Source organism: Oryzias latipes, chromosome 15 (assembly GCF_053564925.1).
Source record: "Oryzias latipes strain Hd-rR chromosome 15, Olatipes_Hd-rR_3.1".
In the NCBI taxonomy this organism is placed as follows: domain Eukaryota; kingdom Metazoa; phylum Chordata; class Actinopteri; order Beloniformes; family Adrianichthyidae; genus Oryzias; species Oryzias latipes.
In genome coordinates, this window is record NC_136251.1 from 27469824 (window position 1) to 27488889 (window position 19066).

General features: G+C 39.3%; 1 protein-coding gene across 3 annotated transcripts; it reads right to left on the minus strand.

The window, feature by feature from the left end:
• Nucleotides 1-844: 844 nt before the first annotated feature.
• thbs2a (thrombospondin 2a) lies at nt 845-17906 on the minus strand. 3 transcript variants are annotated; one of them, XM_011484578.4, is made up of 23 exons: nt 17668-17906; nt 17323-17388; nt 16614-17167; nt 16219-16303; nt 13882-14081; nt 12711-12851; nt 12540-12633; nt 12116-12286; nt 11349-11525; nt 9215-9388; nt 8910-9037; nt 8684-8836; nt 7903-8121; nt 7686-7793; nt 6406-6565; nt 6204-6322; nt 5898-6132; nt 3967-4194; nt 3605-3876; nt 3428-3525; nt 3207-3346; nt 2450-2481; nt 845-1988 (listed from the first exon to the last, which is right to left on the minus strand). In XM_011484578.4, the coding sequence occupies exons 2-23, from the start codon at nt 17381-17383 to the stop codon at nt 1926-1928; spliced, it is 3612 nt and encodes a 1203-aa protein (XP_011482880.1). In that variant the 5' UTR covers nt 17384-17388; nt 17668-17906; the 3' UTR covers nt 845-1925. The 3 variants fall into 3 exon arrangements, with proteins under 3 accessions (XP_011482880.1, XP_078788168.1, XP_011482881.1); XM_078932042.1 differs by having other exon boundaries at nt 17323-17393; nt 17668-17794; XM_011484579.4 differs by lacking the exon at nt 2450-2481.
• Between the last annotated feature and the right edge of the window lie 1160 nt (nt 17907-19066).

The following is a 19066-nucleotide window of genomic DNA, read 5'->3' on the forward strand; positions in this document are numbered from 1 at the left end:
GTGAGCGTCTATTGGTCAAATGTTTGCAATGGGAATAAACACCGATGAAGCCGCATGGTATCAACATCCACTGCCGGAGGTGGTGGAAGTGACTGGTATTGAGTCAGTTTGTTGGTAAAAGGAGGTTAAATTTAATGGATAAACCTGACACTAATGTGCAGAGATTGCCTTTTGAGGGAAATTCAACTTCAACCTATTATAGTACAAGCTATAAACAGCAGTAAATGGAAAAAAAAAGTCATATCGATTGGATAAAGAACAAATAATATTTTTGTTTGGTTGTTTTTCTTTTTCAATTTTCTCATTTGAATTGTATGTAAAACTGTCTTAACAAACTGTTTTGTCACAAAATAATCAACCAAAGACGTGAATATAGATAAAAAATGACATTTCTCAAAGGAAAAGGGAGACTATTTAAAATTCTAAAATTTAAGCTAGAATAATACACTTTTTAATTTGCTGGGTGGTAGGTGTTCAGACTGCCATGTTTTAATTGTACTACAATTTAGAAACCAATGCAGTCTGAGAAATATACGAGAGAAAATATTAAATTTCTCTAAGTTCTTGCCAATGACTCTTTTTTTACCATCTGATTTAATCGAAAATGGAATAAAAAGAAGTAAAAACTCACCGTGGCACAAACAAAGGCTGTAATTCCTTTATTGTCCAGAGGGTGAGCTACAAACTCCACAAATGAAAGGATTGAAGGGCCTGTCTCAGAAAAACCCAGATCCTTGTGTGCACTTTAGAGATGGAAAAGTACCAAAAATGCTTCCAAAATTGACACATTGATTTTAATAGTCTGTGCATACTCTGTTGAAGTAAAAAAACAACAACAACAAAGTAGTACAGAAGTTTTTGTTTATTAAATAAAGCAAACTTGATCCATTCTTTTATTTTTAGAAAATGTGTATTCAAAGACAGAAGTGTGCAAAAACATTTATGGGCATTTTTGTAAAAAAAGAAATTCACCTCAGAGTGAACCAAAAACAAACGTCATCATAGACTGACTTCTGGACACTTCCACGCAAAAAAAAATAACAGTATTGATATTTATAACTTTCGAATGAAACAAAAAAATCTAACTTTGTATATTTAGTCGTCACAAATCCAACACTAAAATGCTGACTGTTGAACCTCAGACTCTCAGGTGTTGATAAATCATTTGAAGCTCTGAGCGGGACTCCTCTAAAATGAAAACCACAGCATCCATGTTACTTGAAAGATATAGATCAGCTTTTTTATTTTATTTTTTATGTTGCCTAAAAATTATGAGGATGACATATAAACTCAACTATAAAAATTGTTTCAAAACAGAATAAAAAAAAAAAAAACTTAATGCAACAATTTCTTTGTTAGATTTTTAACCTCGCAGGAAGCTCAGAATACACACAAAAAGAAAATACTGCAATACTGTAATGTGTTTTCTTGTCATTTTGATATTCATATATATGAGTCAGTGTACACAAATAAATAAATTATTTACAATCTTGCAAAAATGTCAACAAAAAAAAAACAAAAAGGCAAGGCTTAAATAATTTACAAAAAGAAATTATAGTACAGACTTATTATAAACATCTTTGGAAATGCTCCACTTAAGTTCAGCATCTAAAAATGGCACAATTGGGATCAGAAAAATCAGAAAATATTGACATTTCTGGCTATAGTCCATATTTATTTTACATTATTTGTTTGGAAAAAATGAAGCTGAAGTGGTTGCAAAGTGGCTAAAAAGTAGAGTAAGTACACTAAATATAATTTTTGGGATGCTTTAAAAAAAAATCCACTTTCATCAAATTTTGTGTCAAAGAAGGGTTGTATTGATCACAAGTGAGTAGGACTTTTTTTTTCCAAATCTCCTTCAGTTAGTGGATCAAGCATGCAAAGTGCAAAGTCTGATGCTTAAACATCCTCAGCAATGTGGTTTACTGCAAAGGAGTCTTCTCTTTCGCCCTTTTTGAATTGTCTTCCCAACCTGGTTCAGTTGTCTGTGGAAAGATTGAGAAAACGGCTTCATTACTTGTGCATTAGAAAAGAGAAAAAAAGAGAAGAGACTCGCATTTGAAGTGCTGGAGTGCAGGAACATGTGAAATGTGTGCATTAGGAAGCGTGTGCTCAGTGATGCAGCTGTGCTCTGGAAAAAAAGACCACAGTGTGTTTTGCAATCAGCCGATTTAAAGTCCTTGGACTAAAACACAAGGTCTTTCACAATGCGTCTGGGGCATTGTACAAGCTAACAAGCAGAAAAAAGAACAACTTTGTTTTTTAACCCCTTGACTCCTCTTGATGGTAATATGCATTAAGCCCCTTCTGCTGCAAACTCACCTTAATTTAGAATCTACTTGAACATGAGGGATTTTTTTTTTTCATAGCTGGAAATCAATTCAGGCATCAAGGGGTTAAAAGTTTCTTCAGGCAAGATACAACACAAAACCCCTTTAACCGTTACCTTGAGAATCACTGTACGGTACTCCGGCTTATCTGAGGTTTGAGAAAGATGTTGAAGGTTTAAAGATTTGAACCACATTGAACAGAAACAGAGATATATTTCTCTCTTGTAGTTTTTTGCTGCAAAATGCACTAAATTGTTTATCGAGAGGAAAAAATTTGCTCAGGACAAAACACAAATATAGATTTTGCCTCTACTCTTAAAGAGCCAATCCAATGAGAATAGTGTTTTTTTTTTTTTTTAAGGTGTTCTTGTCCCATTTCTCTGATGATGGATGACATATAGTAACAAAATTCAGTTTAAAAGAGCATTTCTAAGTATTTATTTGCACTCAAGTCGAGAGTAAACAGGAAAAGAATGCTATTTGAAAAAAATAACGTTATATTATATTGTTATTATTATTATTTTGGTTAAAGATGGCATAATAATAATAAAAAAACACTGGAAAGGCTTTTCAAATAGATTAAAAGATGATTGAAATGGGTCTTTAACAATGCTAGCTTTTGGTAGTTAAGAAAGCTCCAAATGCTTTCAGCTTTTGATTTATAAGCAGTAATTATTTATTTGAAGTTTTTAGCAGTGTGCGCAACTTTTTTGTTACAGTGGATAAACTGGTAAAACAAAGAAATAAATAGCCAAACATGGTGGCAGTTTCTAAAAGTAAGCCACAAAAAAAAAAACGGTATTATTGCTCTCACGCACACATGCATGTGTCAATTTCTTCAAATGAAAACATAAAATTCGGCTTAAAACTCACCTCTGCATTCATATTTGAGGTCGGAAAAGAAAACCAGCTCCTGCGAAAAGACAAACAAGCCTAACCTCCCTCCTGCAAATGTCTTATCGTAAATGGGTCCCGAGTCGGCCATGATCTGTTTTCCCTCATAGACCACTACCCTGAAAAGCAGTAAAAACATTTTGTCAGGATTTGCTGAAGTTCACCAGTGATGCAGACGCAGGAGAAACAGACAGATTTACCTTATAAAACCAGTCTTTGGTCTGTGGATGAGATGCCACCTGTATGCTGTGTAATCCTTCCAACCAATGTTTTTTGGGTCATGCCACAGAGTGCGCACCTATGTGAAATATTTAATAACACAGGATATAATTCCAGCCTTTAAAATAGACCATGTAGCATGAAGTCTCCCCTCCCACCTGTCCTTGAGTGTTGCCTGTGTGCCATAAAGCATTTCTTAGGTTTTCTCCAGTGCCTGTGGTTGAGTTGACAACCTTAAGCGAAACACCTGAGATGCCAAAAGCTTTGGATGGCTTGTACTCCCAGTAGGTCTGGGTGATCTGCTTCCACATCACCACATAGAAACGCCCACTCGACTGGTATCCGAACACAAAGCCAGCATAGTCATCATCTCTGTCTGTGTTTACATACATTGTTCCACTGAAGTCCACGGCGTTGAATTCATCAAAACCTGTAACGATGTTAGCAAAATGGTCAACTGGAGACCCAAAAGTTTCAAACCAGTTGATTTGAGAGCAAAAGTGCTGGGTGTGCCACTCACCTACTGCAATTCCTGGATCAGAGTTGGCAGTCTGAACTAGTTCTTTGCCTTGGTGTCTTACCACCCAGTTGGGATCAATTTGAGTGGTTCCCTTTGGATCCAAGTGGACCATCTGGAACTTCCTAAAATCTGTCACACTGATGGCATTGTTCTCCGGACAAACATCAAGGATATCTGGGATGCTGTCGTTGTCAAAGTCGTCTTTGCAGGCATCCCCTCTTCCATCACCTGATTGACGAGAGCAGCATACACATGGAAATGGTTGACCTAATTTTGAATAGGTTGGAAAAATATTGACAGCAGCTAAAGTGAATATCCGAATACTCCCACTGCAATGACTAAAGAGGAGCTCCTCCAGGTCAGTATGAAAAATGACTGGAAAAATAACAAATCCTCTAAGGAATCTGACCTTAAATATCGGGCCAAGTCTGCAAAAGCAAATCAGCTTTCACTGATACTAGCAAGGATGAGAAGCCTGAGGTCTATTAAAGCTTGACTGCAGGCCAGGAACTCACAGAGGGAAAAATGCCAGTGGCTAATGAAGACCACTGCCTGGAAGTAGCTTCTGTCACTAGTTTTCTTTTTTTTTATTACACAAGGGGCTCAAACAGTTCTATCAAATAAACACTATCTGACAAGCTTTGAGGAGGGTGAAAGCGCAGTGTCCAAGCATTCCTTCTTCTTAGTATGTTTCCAGTTACAAACAGCTGCAAAAATCTAAGTAACCTTGTTTTAATTGGGTGCTCTGGATTAAACGTGAGCAAAACTTGATGGAAATAAGAACTTCACAGCCTGGCATGTCTCCTCCTGGCCGGCTAACTAAACGCAAGCTGGAATGACATCACCCACACCAACCTCTGCTGCTAGCTTTTTCCACATTTGCCATATTCTACACACACTGCACAGACACCAAATGTGTTTTTCCATTACTTGGTGTTCTATAGACTATATTTTCTTTTTGTTTTCAGATTTTAAATTTGTATTGTAAATAGTATCATATAAATAACATCAAATGCTAAGATATTAGGGAAATGTTAAACTGGAGGATATTCTTTGCCTTTCAAGGTCTAAAAAAAACCTAAGCAAAGGTGGCATATCTGTGCTACTTGGATTGTAATGTAATTATTTGTATATGTTGTGCAGCATTATCTGTGTTATAACACTGCAGCAATTTCATTTGTGCAGTGATATGGCAGATGCTTCTAAATTAAACACAGGGAGCATTTTTGAGCATTCAGCATTTTTTTTAATGAAATAATATAAACCCCTAAAAGCTGCTTCAACAAGAAATTTTTTTAGCTCTTACCTAAGTGACCAAAGTAGATCTTTTTACTGTTACAAACTGATTATATATGGAAACATAGTAAATTTCACCTTAAATACCCTTGATTACTTCATTTCATGTCATTCTAAGATGGTAAGTGAGAAGTGGCTCATGGCATCTGATTTGACCATAAATCTCTCAGCTGCCATCCTATGGGGATGCTTTCAAAGATGCTTACCATCCATGCTTATGTCAGACGTGCTCTATAATGAACCATCATCCCAGAGAGAAACTGGTGGAATACAAACTGAAATCTGAGTAACTGCAGCTCCAAAAATTCGCAACCAAAAGGATAAACTTAGGAATCCTACAAACAGTAATATAGAGTGAAGTCACGTTTCATTGATCAAAAACACTTACATAAAATAACGCAATTCCATGGCAATGCATAGAAAGATTAATTTGGTAAAAATGATCCACTTTAGTCATTGCACGCATTCAAAATCGAGCACTTTTTTCTGTATTGCAACATTGCTCCAATGGGTGTCCTTCATCGACTCATTTTAAAACGTAACTGAAAACAGCTGTATTGCTGAAATATGAGGTGGCCTATGTGCTCGATAATTTCCAAATAGAATCCTGATCAAACGCATCAAATAACACTCACCATCAGAATCCACCTGGTCTGCGTTGGGTGTAAGTCTGCAATTATCTTTGTCGTCAGGTACCCCGTCGTTATCATCATCATAGTCACATGCGTCTCCTTTGCCATCCTTGTCATGGTCAGCCTGGTTGGCATTGGCCACATATGGACAGTTATCCAAGTTGTTTTGGTGGCCATCTTCATCAATGTCCTGATTATTGTCACACTGATCTCCAACCAGGTCATTGTCTATGTCTGACTGTGGGGAAAATAGCAAAGTTAGCATGAACTATCTTAGAGTGAAGACTGTAGTGATTATCTGTATTTGACCTGGTCAGGGTTATGAAGCAATGGGCAGTTGTCACACTGGTCACCAACTCCATCCATATCTGTGTCCTTCTGGTCAGTGTTGTAAACATAGGGGCAGTTGTCATTGTCATTATGAATATCTGGAGGGGGAAAAAAAGTTTAATTATATGTTCTATTGTTTTGTGTGTTTTTTTAGGTTTTAGCACAGTTTGGACTTGTTTACCATCTCCATCAATGTCCACTGCACAGGCGTCTCCTTCTCCATTATGGTCTGTATCGATCTGTGCCGGATTGTGTTCATAGGGACAGTTATCACAGCGGTCACCCACTTCATCTTTGTCAAAGTCAAACTGACGTGGATTGTAGAGAAGGGCGCAGTTGTCCTGTGGAGAGAAAGGTTTTCATTAAGAAAATGCATTTAATTGAGAATTGATTCACAGAGGCAGAAATGTTCTTTTTAAATCAGCATTTGTATCTGATCCCTAAACCAACCCAACATGTTCTTAAATATGTTCTTGGCCCACTTTAAGTTTGGAATTATTGCAATTGTAGTTTCCCAATTATGCAACATTGCAGCATATTTTTCCCATTTAGAGTTAAATAAAATTTCTGGACTGTTCTTGATTGATGATGGGAGAGTCTTTTTACTCTTTCCAGTTTCTCTCAACATCCTAAAGACTCTCAGTGGGGTTTAACTCTGGACCTTGTGTGCGTCAAGAACTATTAACCACTGGCCAAACTGTTCTTTGCACATTTACAACCTTTCATTTTTACTCTGTGTGAACGGTGGGATACTAACAGGCAAAACCTCTGCCAAGTAAAAAATAAAAAACATCTAACTCCATGCAACAAAACAGCTGTGAACTAATTCTGCATGCATGAGAAAGGATGCTTTAGCTGCAGCAGCAAAATGTGACTACTTTGTGAGAACATCTTGGGATAAGCCAGCACCAAAAATTATCCTAATTATGCCCATCTTTAGCATCCATCCAAATTGTTACCCAAAAATCTGTGCTTGTTCAAAGGTGACCATCCCATCCTCAGATCTACACCCTAACAGGATGTATTCCAGGCATTTCTTTCAACCTGTAAATACTCTTAGTCATTGAAATATCACCTATTTATAGTGGTTAATGTTGTTTAGTTTTGAAGTCTATTAAGACTCTGTGAAGACTGAGAGCTTTAGTTTGGTGTTTCATTTGTGTTCTTGGTTTTGGTCATGTTCTGTTTGCTGTTTTCCCACTGTCCGTCACACTAGGTTTAGGTTGCCAATCATCTACATATGCATGCACATGCACATAAGTGTCTGGTTTTCAGTTCTATCTGTTCATCTTCTGCTTTTCTGCCTTTCTTTTCGGCAATGAGGTTTGTTTATTTATAAAAGGTTTATGTTTCTGGTGCATATTGGGTCCTACACCACAGTGTCAGCTGTCATCAGAGAAAAAAAAAAACAAAAAAAAACACATAGCACATATAGCAGTATCATTTGTAAAAATTACACACCCTTTCATCCAGGATTCCATCATTGTCATCATCCTTATCACAAGCATCTCCTTGACCATCTCTGTCAAAGTCTTCTTGTCCAGAATTTGGTAAATCAGGACAGTTATCCTAAAAAAGAAAATTACATTTTCGGTTTTGATGTATGATTGCAGTCAAGAGTAAGTCAAAAAGAAGCAAATTATCTACTTTGAAAAAAAATAAACATGGAGTGAAATACCTTCTGGCAGTTATAGGTGGTATTGGCTCCACATACAAGGTTCTGATTGGGCCATCCATCCAAGTCTGAGTCTTCGCCGCAAATGAAGCCGTCCCCGGCATAACCAGTTCGACACTCGCACTTGTACATCGGGTCACTGAAATGGCTGATGTAAATGCATTCGGCGAATTTGTGACAGCTGTGAGTTTTGTCTTTGCATGGGTTCTCTGGCTCACAAACCTTCAATAGAGAAAGACCAGACATATATCTTAAGGTGGAAATATTGGAAGACCAGATTCAGAGCTACACAAACCAAAATGATTGGTTGCTGGATTGATTTTTATAGCAGTCTATATTGTAGAGCACTTCCAAACACATTTGACACAACTTAGCTTCTTTAAACAACTACTGAAAGCAAAGAGGAGCACAATAGCTCACGAGGGATGTTCATAAACAATGGCTGATGAGAGATACAGAACATTTACTGCAATACTAGTATAACTTGATGTTATTTTTTTGTTACAACTTCACAAAGTATTATTTCAACTGCAATAAAGAGTACAATCAAAATAGTCAAAAGTGTAAAAAAGCCTAAAATATGCCTCTTTTTTTCTTTGCCTGTTCAAAGGTTTTTCTAATGTACTCTCCCAAGACAACTAAACTACCTCAGTGTGTTACTAGTTTTAAAATTGACATCTGACATGTAAAAATTCACTCAGCTACTTACCTTGAAGCAGAAAGCTCAGATTACTTCCCTCAACTTTTGATTTGTTGTGAACAAATAGGAGTAACACAAACTCACTTGTTTGTTTCTCTTGGCCGATTCCACACCCATGCCGAAAGGCTGGGTCCCCTTGTATCGCTTTGGACAGGGCAGGCAGTGGAAACCTGGATTTGTGTTGACGCAGCGCTGTGTTCCACTGACTTTGTAGCAAACATCAGACACCATGTCACACTAGAAGAAGAAGAAAATGAATTTAACACTTGAAAAACAGCAGTACACACAAGAGAAATGACATTTCCCTCACCTCATTAATGTCCTCACAATGGGTACCATTTCCACGAAAACCAGCCGGGCATGGACCACACTCCCAAGAGCCGTCTGGAGAGCTGCTGCAGTCCACTCCACCAAAACAGGGGTTAGAGAGGCAGCCATCTGAGAGAAGATGACATTTTATAAAACAAAACCACAAGTCTCAGCCTTAAGGTTTGCCAACAATTGAGAAGCAGAAGTTTTTAGAACGATTTTTATTTGGACCAAAGTGTTGGCTTTCCAGAGGAGCTTTATTTATTTATTTTTTTAGAAGTAAAGATGTTCGTTACTGATGCTCACCAATAGGACAGTCTTTCTTGTTACAACTGTCACTGTCACTTGCTTCCCCAAGACACTTCTTGCCACCGTGCTGAGGTTGAGGGCTGTTGCACTCGCGCGTCCGACTTTTTATGCCCCCTCCACAGGTTGCAGAACAGCTAGCCCATGGAGACCACGGCCCCCATCCGCCATCAACTAAAAAAATTTGTAGTTTGGAAACACATTTGAATTGTTTTTCCCAAACAAACAAGAATTACACTCTATAGCTGGAGCTGGACGTGAATCAAGATGAAGACTTTAAGGAACCCAAAACTTTTAAAATAAACTTTCCTGTTTCAAAGAAATGTTCCCTTCTTAACATCATCAGTAACCCTGATGCCTCGGGGCAGATGTCAACAGCAGCAGCTCTGTCCTCTGTAACCTCTAACAGGATACTCATAATAACATCCTGATTCTCCACTAGGCACTTGGTCACATCATGATGGCTTGTCCACCTGATTTCCAACACTTGTTTTAGGAAGGGAACATCATAGTTCTGTTTCTGAGATCAGAAAAGGTTTTTGCACATGGCTCTGCTTGCACTGCCCGGACCACTGCCAAATGCAGCTGGTGGTAATAGTAGTGGATATCCTTTCCAACCTTCTTTTACAATAAGGTCTGAACACCATCCCTAACCCCACTCATGACAGGAGCTCCATCATAGCACTGACTGACAATTTCAGCTGCACTGTAACCTGATGCAGAAAGATGTTCAAGAATTTGGGGGATTATAAATTCTGAATTTAACTGACTGATGTGTGAATGTGTGTGTGCATGGGTAAATGGGTCTGTGACTGTAAAGCGCTTTGGGCCTTGAACAAGGTAGAAAAGCACTATATAAGTATACACCATTTACCATTTACCATGATGTCACGCAGAACACATGAGGTGTTCCTCTGGAATACCTTTACAAACAAATGCAATCATGACTGACAGGTTCTCCACATTTCATCTGTCTCTGGTTCCATCCCATTTGATGCAAAACCCAGCAGAATCTGCTTTTGTCATAATTATCCTTGATTTAATTTAAAATCCTTTTGGCCAATGATTCAATAATTTTGTTTCGGATGCTGTGAGAGGTGTATTTTGCAGTTTGTGGAAGTTGTTTATTTCGTTAAACATGTCAGTGTGTAGTCAATCATTTTTAAGAACAGTCCTGCAGAGAAATCCTCATCATTTAAGCTTTCCACGCTGCCACGAAGTGGAAGTTGGTTTACTGCAAGGAACTTAACTACTTCTCCAATTGTTTTTATATAATATTTATTTTTTCAACTTGAGTGGGCCCTAATAGATTACCAATGGTCTCCCCCGTGGCCTCTCTTTGGGACATACCTATCAATACAATTCTAAAGCAAAACTAAGTTGGTTTAAAAGAAAATGCTTCAGTATCTGAAAATTGCTTCGCCTGGAGCAAAATCCCATTTGGAATCTGTGGTATTTCCAAAAAAAAAGATGTTCCCCTGAAGAATACCTTCAAGTAAAATTAGCGTGAACAGATTTGACATGATCTTCAGGAATGGGATCCCAATGACCTTTTGTAGATGTGACAAACCTGACGAGGAAAACACCAGAGACTAAACTGCAAAGGAGCACTACAGACATTGACTTCTTGGAGGTGAACTTGAAATTTATAGATTGTGGCCACAATCCTACTTAATATGTTAGTTGGTGATTCTAAGTTGTCCTTTGGGTGTGAATTGAAAACTGGGTTCATGCATGGGCCTGCAATGGACCGGTGAACTGTCCAAGAATAGGTGAATATTGAAAATGAATGTATGGATGGCATCAGATTTTTTACTCTTAGGTTAGGCCTCTGAGATTCCATTAGATGTTTAGGCTTGAGGTCAGAAAAATGTAAAACATTTCCAAAGAGGTCAATGCCTTTGCAAATCCCAAAATGTAACGGCTGAGGGTTTTCAATTGAAGTTGGAAGCAAAAGGAAAGAACATAAGGCTCCAAGAGAGAACATAGATCAAGATTTGAAGCTGGCTTGTCTGAAGCACAAGGAATGTTGCCTGAGGGACCTCAAAGAATGACTGTTGGACAAACAGGTGCACTGGTTTCTGTAACAGAGATGCTGCTTTGGACCAAAGTTCTCTTGGACTAAAATACTCACTCGGACATGGCGTGGCAGTGCAGTTCTGAGTCTCCCTTCCACTGCCCTCACAGTCTGTGCCCCCCAGCTGTGGCACAGGAGCATTGCAGTGGCGTATCCTGGTGATTTGTCCCTCCCCACACGTCACGGAGCAAGACGACCATGGTGACCACAAACTCCACCCTCCGTCTTGGCGAACTGGATGTAAGTCATCAAAGCATCAGACAAAGATCACCAAAACATCCAAGCCATTTTTCATCCTCTGTTTTTTCTTCATCTAAACACTTACAGACTGTATACTTTGAACCAGTACGGAAAAGAAATGGTCACCAGATTTTTACAAGTAAACACTGGGTGATGCTGGCAGTGGCCTCAGATTCTGGTGCTGCTATTTATGGCTTTGTGGATAAAGTGTATCCTTATAAGACTGATTTAGTATAACATTAAAGTAATTTAAGATACAAACAATAACACACGTTGCTCCCATTATGTGTCATGTTAAAATTTTATCATCTTTAGAGTCTATTTTGTACTAAATCCCAATATAGGGATGCATAAATATTTAATTTTTTTTACACTCAAGTCAGTGATGAGTAATTTTATGTGGAATAGCATCTTAGAAGGTGATTCACGCATCCCAAACATGAGATTCAGATTTCAGTCAATCAGTTCACACTTTGAGGGATCTAACCTCATAACATCTGAGCTTTTCTGGGGTTTTTTTTCCCCCCACAAAGTTCTATTTCCCTCCTATAGTCTCACACAAAGGTTTACCCAAGTTTTCTCACCGCGACTATCACATTTGCCCAGGCTGCACTTCCGAGTCTGGATGGAAGGCCCACTGCAGGGGTTGCTGGTAGCGTCACATGACCGACCCCTCTGTTGAGTTCCTATCCCACAGGTGACTGTGCACTCTGTCCACTCAGACCAGGGGGACCAACCATCTTCACTATCCTTTGCTGGAAGAGGCAGACATTTTTAAATTCTCTTTCTTTGCAGAAACACTTCTTTTTTTTAGAATTACAAAACTGGTGTAAAAAAATTATTTAGGAAGCAGCTTGTTCAGTCCAACAACAGACAAGTTGGCTGCAGCAAGCACGTCATTAAAGTTTCATATCCAGGTTCATGGAAATCTGCCCCATCATTTATAACACACTTGTTTATCATGTTTACAACTTAGTGTTGCTTGCTGAGAAGGTTGTGACTACTTACGCATGCACACAGGACAGCATTCACCATCAACAAATGACGGGCTTGCACAGGCCACTGGAGGACATGTTATTTGATGACACACAATCTTGGACTCCTGCAAGTAACAAAAATATTTAAAGTACATGATATACCCACAGTATATTTGATAAATCTGATGGTACTTGGCTCTACCTGGCAGGTACATTTAGTGCAGCTGTCTACAACCCAGTCTTCCTTATCTTCAAACAGGCGACCATCCTGCCAGCACATGTTTTTCTCCTTAGTCTCTTTCATTCTCCCAAGGGCCTCCTTCATGACTGTGTTCTCCTCTGTCTGAACATACAGCAAGCACATCTGCAGTTAGCTAGGAAGCCAATCGCAAGTGATTAGTGCAAATTCATCACAAAGTTGTCGCCACTGGCAGGTAGAGGAGCTTAAGCTCCAGACAAAAGTTATTTTCTGGATGTGTGAGTTTGCTTTTTCCCCAGATGTAGAAAAGGAAGAGTAAATGTTGCTCTCTCTGTCATTCAAAGGTGCACCTCCACACAAAGCTAATAAGCTGTAATGTCTGTAGATCTATTTTTTTTACAAACTCCAACTTTCACAGCATTAATCTTCTTTACATCTCTATTTTTACAAGGAAACAGCCCACTGTGAAGTGCTGTATAGTTGAGCACACTGCAACCTCAAACCCACTTGGAGACTGAGGGATCTCTTACTCGACCACTCAGAAACTGTCAGTTGATAAACCACCATCAACGGCTTATGTGTGTGAGTGTGTCTTTTTTAACAGTAAAATAGAAGCACAAAACTCTAGGACACCACTCGATCTGGAAGAGCCTCGGGGACCCTTTTCATACCAGCCTCTTTTTTTTTTTCTTTTTTCCCCGAAGGTTCATGCCCAGACACTCTTATAGCTGGGAGGCTCCCAGAGGAAACACACAGGCTGTTTAAACAAAGCCAGACATTAGACTGGACCCAGTCACTGGCAGGGGAATACTTCCTATTTCCACATGTAACATGTCATAAAAGTTGTCTGACTCATGCTTGCAGAGATAGCAGGAGTCAAATGGGTTCAGTCATCGTGGCTATAAACAGTCCTGTGGCTCCGTACTATTTATTTTCAGACAAAGGTACTTGTTAGCCCAGTTCAAACTTCAAACTGAAACATTGTTGTGCCAATGGCTGTATCGGTACTCAAAAATGTCCAATTCTTTTGCTTGCAAAAATTTGGATTTTACTTTTATTCTGAAACTTGGGTTTTATAAAAACACAAATTCAATCATCATAAGTCATGATTTGGGTTGAGTTAAAAATATGCTGATTGGTGATCCATGTAACTCTTTCCTATTTCTCAACTTACCACTTTTTGCAAACCGTCGATGAGGTTACTGACGACAACACGCAGTCCTTTGAGCTCGTGGAACATGGTGCTAAGTTCCTCACAGGAGCGTTCACACATATCTGAGCCAAGGTCATCCGTCTTCTGACCTATGATGTTGGTGGTGATGGAGGGCCTTACGTCTATCACTTCTGTGCTCTCTCTCACAGTGTTAGGATCATCTGGAAGAAGGGAGAGGTGGGGCTTGTCAGGTGAATTAGAAAGGTGAGCCACACAGAATAAAATCACTCAATATATTAATTTTGACAATTTAAAATATTGCTCAAAAGACAATTCAATTAAAGAGTGAGGAAGAAGGAAGATGAACATTTTTTTTTTCTTCAAATGTGCAGTGGTTGATGCTGACAGCTATTTCATTTCCAAATCGGGATGTGCTGTCAGCTGTAGTGTTTAAAGGAAAATTTATATGAAGCTGTGATAATCGATCTTTCTGCAGAAATATCAACAGGATTGACTATAGGAGGACCAGAGTAGCCGGCACTGCTGAGAAGCAGACGTTTCAAGATGTCAATCTCCTTCACCTTTTTAAATGAGCCAAAAGTTTTGGCAGACTAGATTACGCAAATAAAAACTGAACATCTATGGATTCTAGTGTTAATTGCTAAGAAACAGTAGAACCAGAGGTGGTCTGTTAATGAGTGTGTGAAACCTCAACGGTTTTCATTCATTACTTGCACTGAGGGCTTGAAATTATGACCTCCTTCCTTTCATAACATGGAGGAGAGGCACGGTTGTTAACTAGAGGGCAGTTTGAATGAAGTAATAGGGCTAAATGTTTAGCTTTCTCTGCACAATCAACACATCTGGAGTAGGAAGTCTAACCAAGTGTAACGTGTCCACCAGCTGTGAGCTGCACAACACAGACGGGGGAAAAAAAAAAAAAAAAAAGAGGTCGCACGGCAAGACAGGCAGCATTTAAGGGTGGAGGCTGCAGTGGACCATATGACAAATAGTAACCCACATTGCCTCACTTTACCCCTCTAGTTTTCCCCCAATTTCCATCCAAAAAACTCCTAAGCTTTGGTAATATCGGGGGAAAATGATAGCATTTCCAAAATAAACACACACAAGGCAAGTATCAAAGCTCTGTGGAATCCTGTCACTCAGCCAGAGCGCAGCACAAATCTGCAACTGCTTTGGATGGAGCTACTTAAGCTGGTGAAGAATAACAGCAGATTGGAGACTCTAAATCAAGAAGTCATGCAAATTGCCAAGTGATGTCCCGCTATGCTTTATTTCCTCTTGGTCTGCTGGATTCATTTAGGTCTCTGGAGGGCTCGTCTGTTAAAGCGTTTACACATTCTTCTCTCCCGTAGACACTTTATTTGTCAAAGCACACACAGACACAGGAAAGTATTCTGAAGTGAGCAAACAGGCCTAATTTTAAAGCCGCTTATTAATGTCCACTTTAACAGTTTTTATGAGTGTGGGCTGTGCGGGTTCAAAGATGACTTTTGGTGTTGAACTCTTGAGAAGTGAGACAGGCAGCGCCCGGACCGCAGTGTCTTTCATCATCTCGAGGACAAAAACTCATTTAGGTGACTTTTCTTGTGGCTGCAGATATAAAAACAACAGCACAGAATGGATATGTAAACGCATTCACTTTGTGATGGTCGTGTTGATTTTTGCAAACAAAAGGTCTGTGTTGATGTTGCTCTTTGTGTAAGCTCTGCTGCGCATTTTCTTCATGTGAGTTCAGCTTTAGCTGAGAAAAGTAGGCCGATTGTCCAATTCATGACCTCACCCTGTGTGTGCATGTGTGTGAGAGTGGCGTGAAGTGGAAGCTCTGCAGCATTCAATTCAACTTTTATTTTATTTTGTTTAAGCCAGTTTTCTGAGTCTACTGCCAGTGGAAATAAATGTAAGCATCTGTATCTTCTTTTATTCAATGCTCAGCTTCAACTCCTTAATTGACAGTGTTGTTTCCTTGAACATTATATCTGGCAGGGCATGAATCCTGTGGCTTTTCGACTCTCAAAGTAAAACAAAGGGTGGCGAATTCAAACCGATGAGAGACAAGAATCATGCTAAAGTGTTTGTTGTGGTTGATACTTAACAAAACACAGGCATTGTGTGCAGGGGGGAGGATCGCATGTGAAGGAGTTTTCAAATCACATCTGCAAGGTATCAGGCTTTGGAAATATAATTAGCTTGACTCATCTTTTGAGTTCTGAAAATCACACAGAATAGGAATAGTTTCCACTCCTCCAGAAAAGCAGGAACCTTAATCTGCGTGCCGGTTTGGATGCTGGTAATGATGAGATAAGGAAACATAAAAGGACAGACCTCCACTCTCACCTTGCTTTATGACCTCACAGCCTCTGTTTTGGAGAATGCTTTCCACCGGCGTGTCAAAGATGAAACGCACACTTTGAAGAAGGCCCTGTGAGGCAGGAAAATGCAGTTACTGTACAAACATTCATTTACTTTAAAGGTTTATACCATAAAGTGGTATAATCCGGTCACCCTCTTAGTTTTTTTTACCCAAGTGGCAATTTCAGACCTAAAAATGGAAATGTATTCCACACAAGAACTATAAGGAAATACAAAACATTTCCTTTGCCACAATCTGCTTTGGGAAGCCTTTGTTTCATGTAAACTGTCATCACAGGTTCAGCAAAGGCAGTAATCTAGTTCCTTCAAAGGAAACATAAGACGTAACCTGCTGCTTAAAGCCGCCATCTCCATCTTACCCTGAAGTGGTTTTCTCGGTTGGATCCTTTTGCGACATACATGCGACTCCCTTCAGCCCGCAGGTGCTCATAGAACGGCTCATCCAGGACAAAGCTGTCTAACAGGTTGCAGCCCACAAAAAGGTTTGCGTTCTCCCCGTGAATATGAAGTGTGATATTTTTCCACTGAGAGTCAGATAGGTCCACATCCTCGAATGAGACCACGTTTTGTGAGCCATCGACCCAGTACACTAGATCCAGAGTGTTGGCCGGTCCATTGGATATGATCTCAAATTGTCGCCTGCCACCAGGACCCTCCAGAGCCACCAGAGTGCCGCGTGAGGTGTGATCCTGCCGCATACTGGCCACAAAGACAAAGCCCTCATTGTTCTGGATCTGTTCCAGTATTTGTTTGAGTATTGGGGGATCTACTGGAGGCAGAAAGTCAAAGCGGATGAAGCGGTAGGCAGGGGCATCTAAATTTTGGCCCCGAAATTGTTTGGCACCCAGAGTCTTCCGTGTGATATGACTGATTTCAAACAAGTCAAATGATGTCTCGTCCAACTGCTCTTCATCTAGAAAATCAGACAAAGTGAAAATAAATTTTATGTCCCTCTTTTCAAATCAAACTAACAGACTGGTTAATCTCCCTGTTAGTCTTCTTTTCATGTTGACACTATGCTGTGTCAAAAATATACAAATGGCAGTGACATGCACATTTTCCACCAACCTTGAGATGCTGCTTGATGAAACACAGATAAAAACAAGAAGAGATGTCTCCACAGTTTCATTTCTCCTTCACAAAAGAAAAAAAGCAGTTTAAGTTATTTTTTGTTCCCACTTTAAGTGAAAGTTTAGTTTGCACTACATCACATAAAGTAAAATAAGTGCAAAAAAATAATTTTAGTTTGAAATAAAGATATATTGTTGTAACATATATAGGATTTAAGTTTCTGGACGCTTAAATGTTGTAGCAGAGCAGTTTTGACTTGTCGGATTAAAATCTACATATTTTTTTACACTCATCCATATTTGTGTTCAGATTCGCGCGTGTAAAATCCGCCGAAAAACTCACCTGTGAAATTGAATAAAAATAAAGAATAAAATTCAAGCAAATATCCACCAGCAACGACGAAATTAATCGATTATGGACTGGACGATGGTTTGAATCCAGGGACCATTGAATTAGAAGTGGGATCCCCAGTATCTCCCCCTGCGTAAAGGGCGTTTTGGTCCGCTTCTTTGGCGCTCTACATCCAGTCTGGCAGACTTGAGGCGCAACAGTGGCTGCGGCTCCCTGTTCCCTCCTCTTATATACCGTGCCTCGCCGTGCGCCCGTCAATCACAGTGTCTGGGGGTATGCGAGTTTTATGTCCGGTTGTTAGGCGACAGAGTTTTATAATTCTCTTCCGATTGCGTAATGTTCTGATCGTTGCTCAATCAGAAGCTACAATTGTGTGATACATGACCCCCTCTCCCTTAGGTCTCCCACCTTGATGTCTTCATCCCCCAAAAAAACCTTCTCTTCTCCAGCGCGCGCGTAAGAATCGCTTTCTCTGCCCAGATCCGCAGGTATCCTCCAGAGAAACACGAAGAGCTGCACTTCTTCTGGTGTTCCCACAGTTTCATGCAAAATGGAAAGATTCTAAAAATGAGAATGATGGAAAACGTCCATCACAGCATTCTGGACTTTCTGGAATGGTTTGATAAATATATGTATTCCTATACCCTTGTGTTATATGTCCATGCTTTGTTTCTGAATCCCCATTTTTGCCAAATCCCCTTACTGCAGCATCATCTTTGGTTTGTGGAATGGTTTGAATCAATTTTGAATCGTGCATTCCATTCAGGGGAAAATTTTAGAGTTATGGGGGCAGAAATGATTAGTTTGTCAGACATACATGATACAATGCTGGCTGATAATCAAAGCATCTGCGGATACCAGACTTGACCAGATTAAAGTTATTAGGAGTGGAAAGAAGTTGAAGCTCTCTGCAGATTTAATCTCATTTAAAGTAGATACACTTGTCACTTAGAATTTCTCCAGAAAAGCAGTGATTGCAAACATCAGACTTGGTCTAAAAAATCAATCAGCAGAGTCATATTACCTTTCAACCTAACAAATAATATTAATATTTTTTTAAAGCAAGTAGTCTTTGTGCATTGATGTTTCAGTCCCTGTCTGGCAGGTAATTTTTTGATGTAACTCTGCTATGAAAACAGATGTTTTACATAGTGTTGTTTGTTGTTACAATATTATGGCAAAAACAACCATAAAAAGCATAAATAACAAATAATATATAAATATATATACACACACATTTGTTATTTATGCTTTTTATGGTCATGTTTGATCTTTTACCCTTTTTCCCCAGTGTGTGTGTGGTCTTTGTGACACAAAAAGTAGCAATTACGCTATATGAAAAAAAAAAAAAAGGAAGGAAAACCTGGTGTGTACTCAGACTAGGAAAATC

Coding starts and splice junctions, on each gene's coding strand:
- thbs2a (XM_011484578.4), bottom strand. CDS start 17,383: ATGAAACTGTGGAGACATCTCTTCTTGTTTTTATCTGTGTTTCATCAA. Junction 9,038..9,214: donor CAAGAAAGACTGTCCTATTG/GTGAGCATCAGT, acceptor ATCTTCTCTCAG/ATGGCTGCCTCTCTAACCCC. Junction 6,566..7,685: donor ATGGAATCCTGGATGAAAGG/GTGTGTAATTTT, acceptor TTCTCTCCACAG/GACAACTGCGCCCTTCTCTA.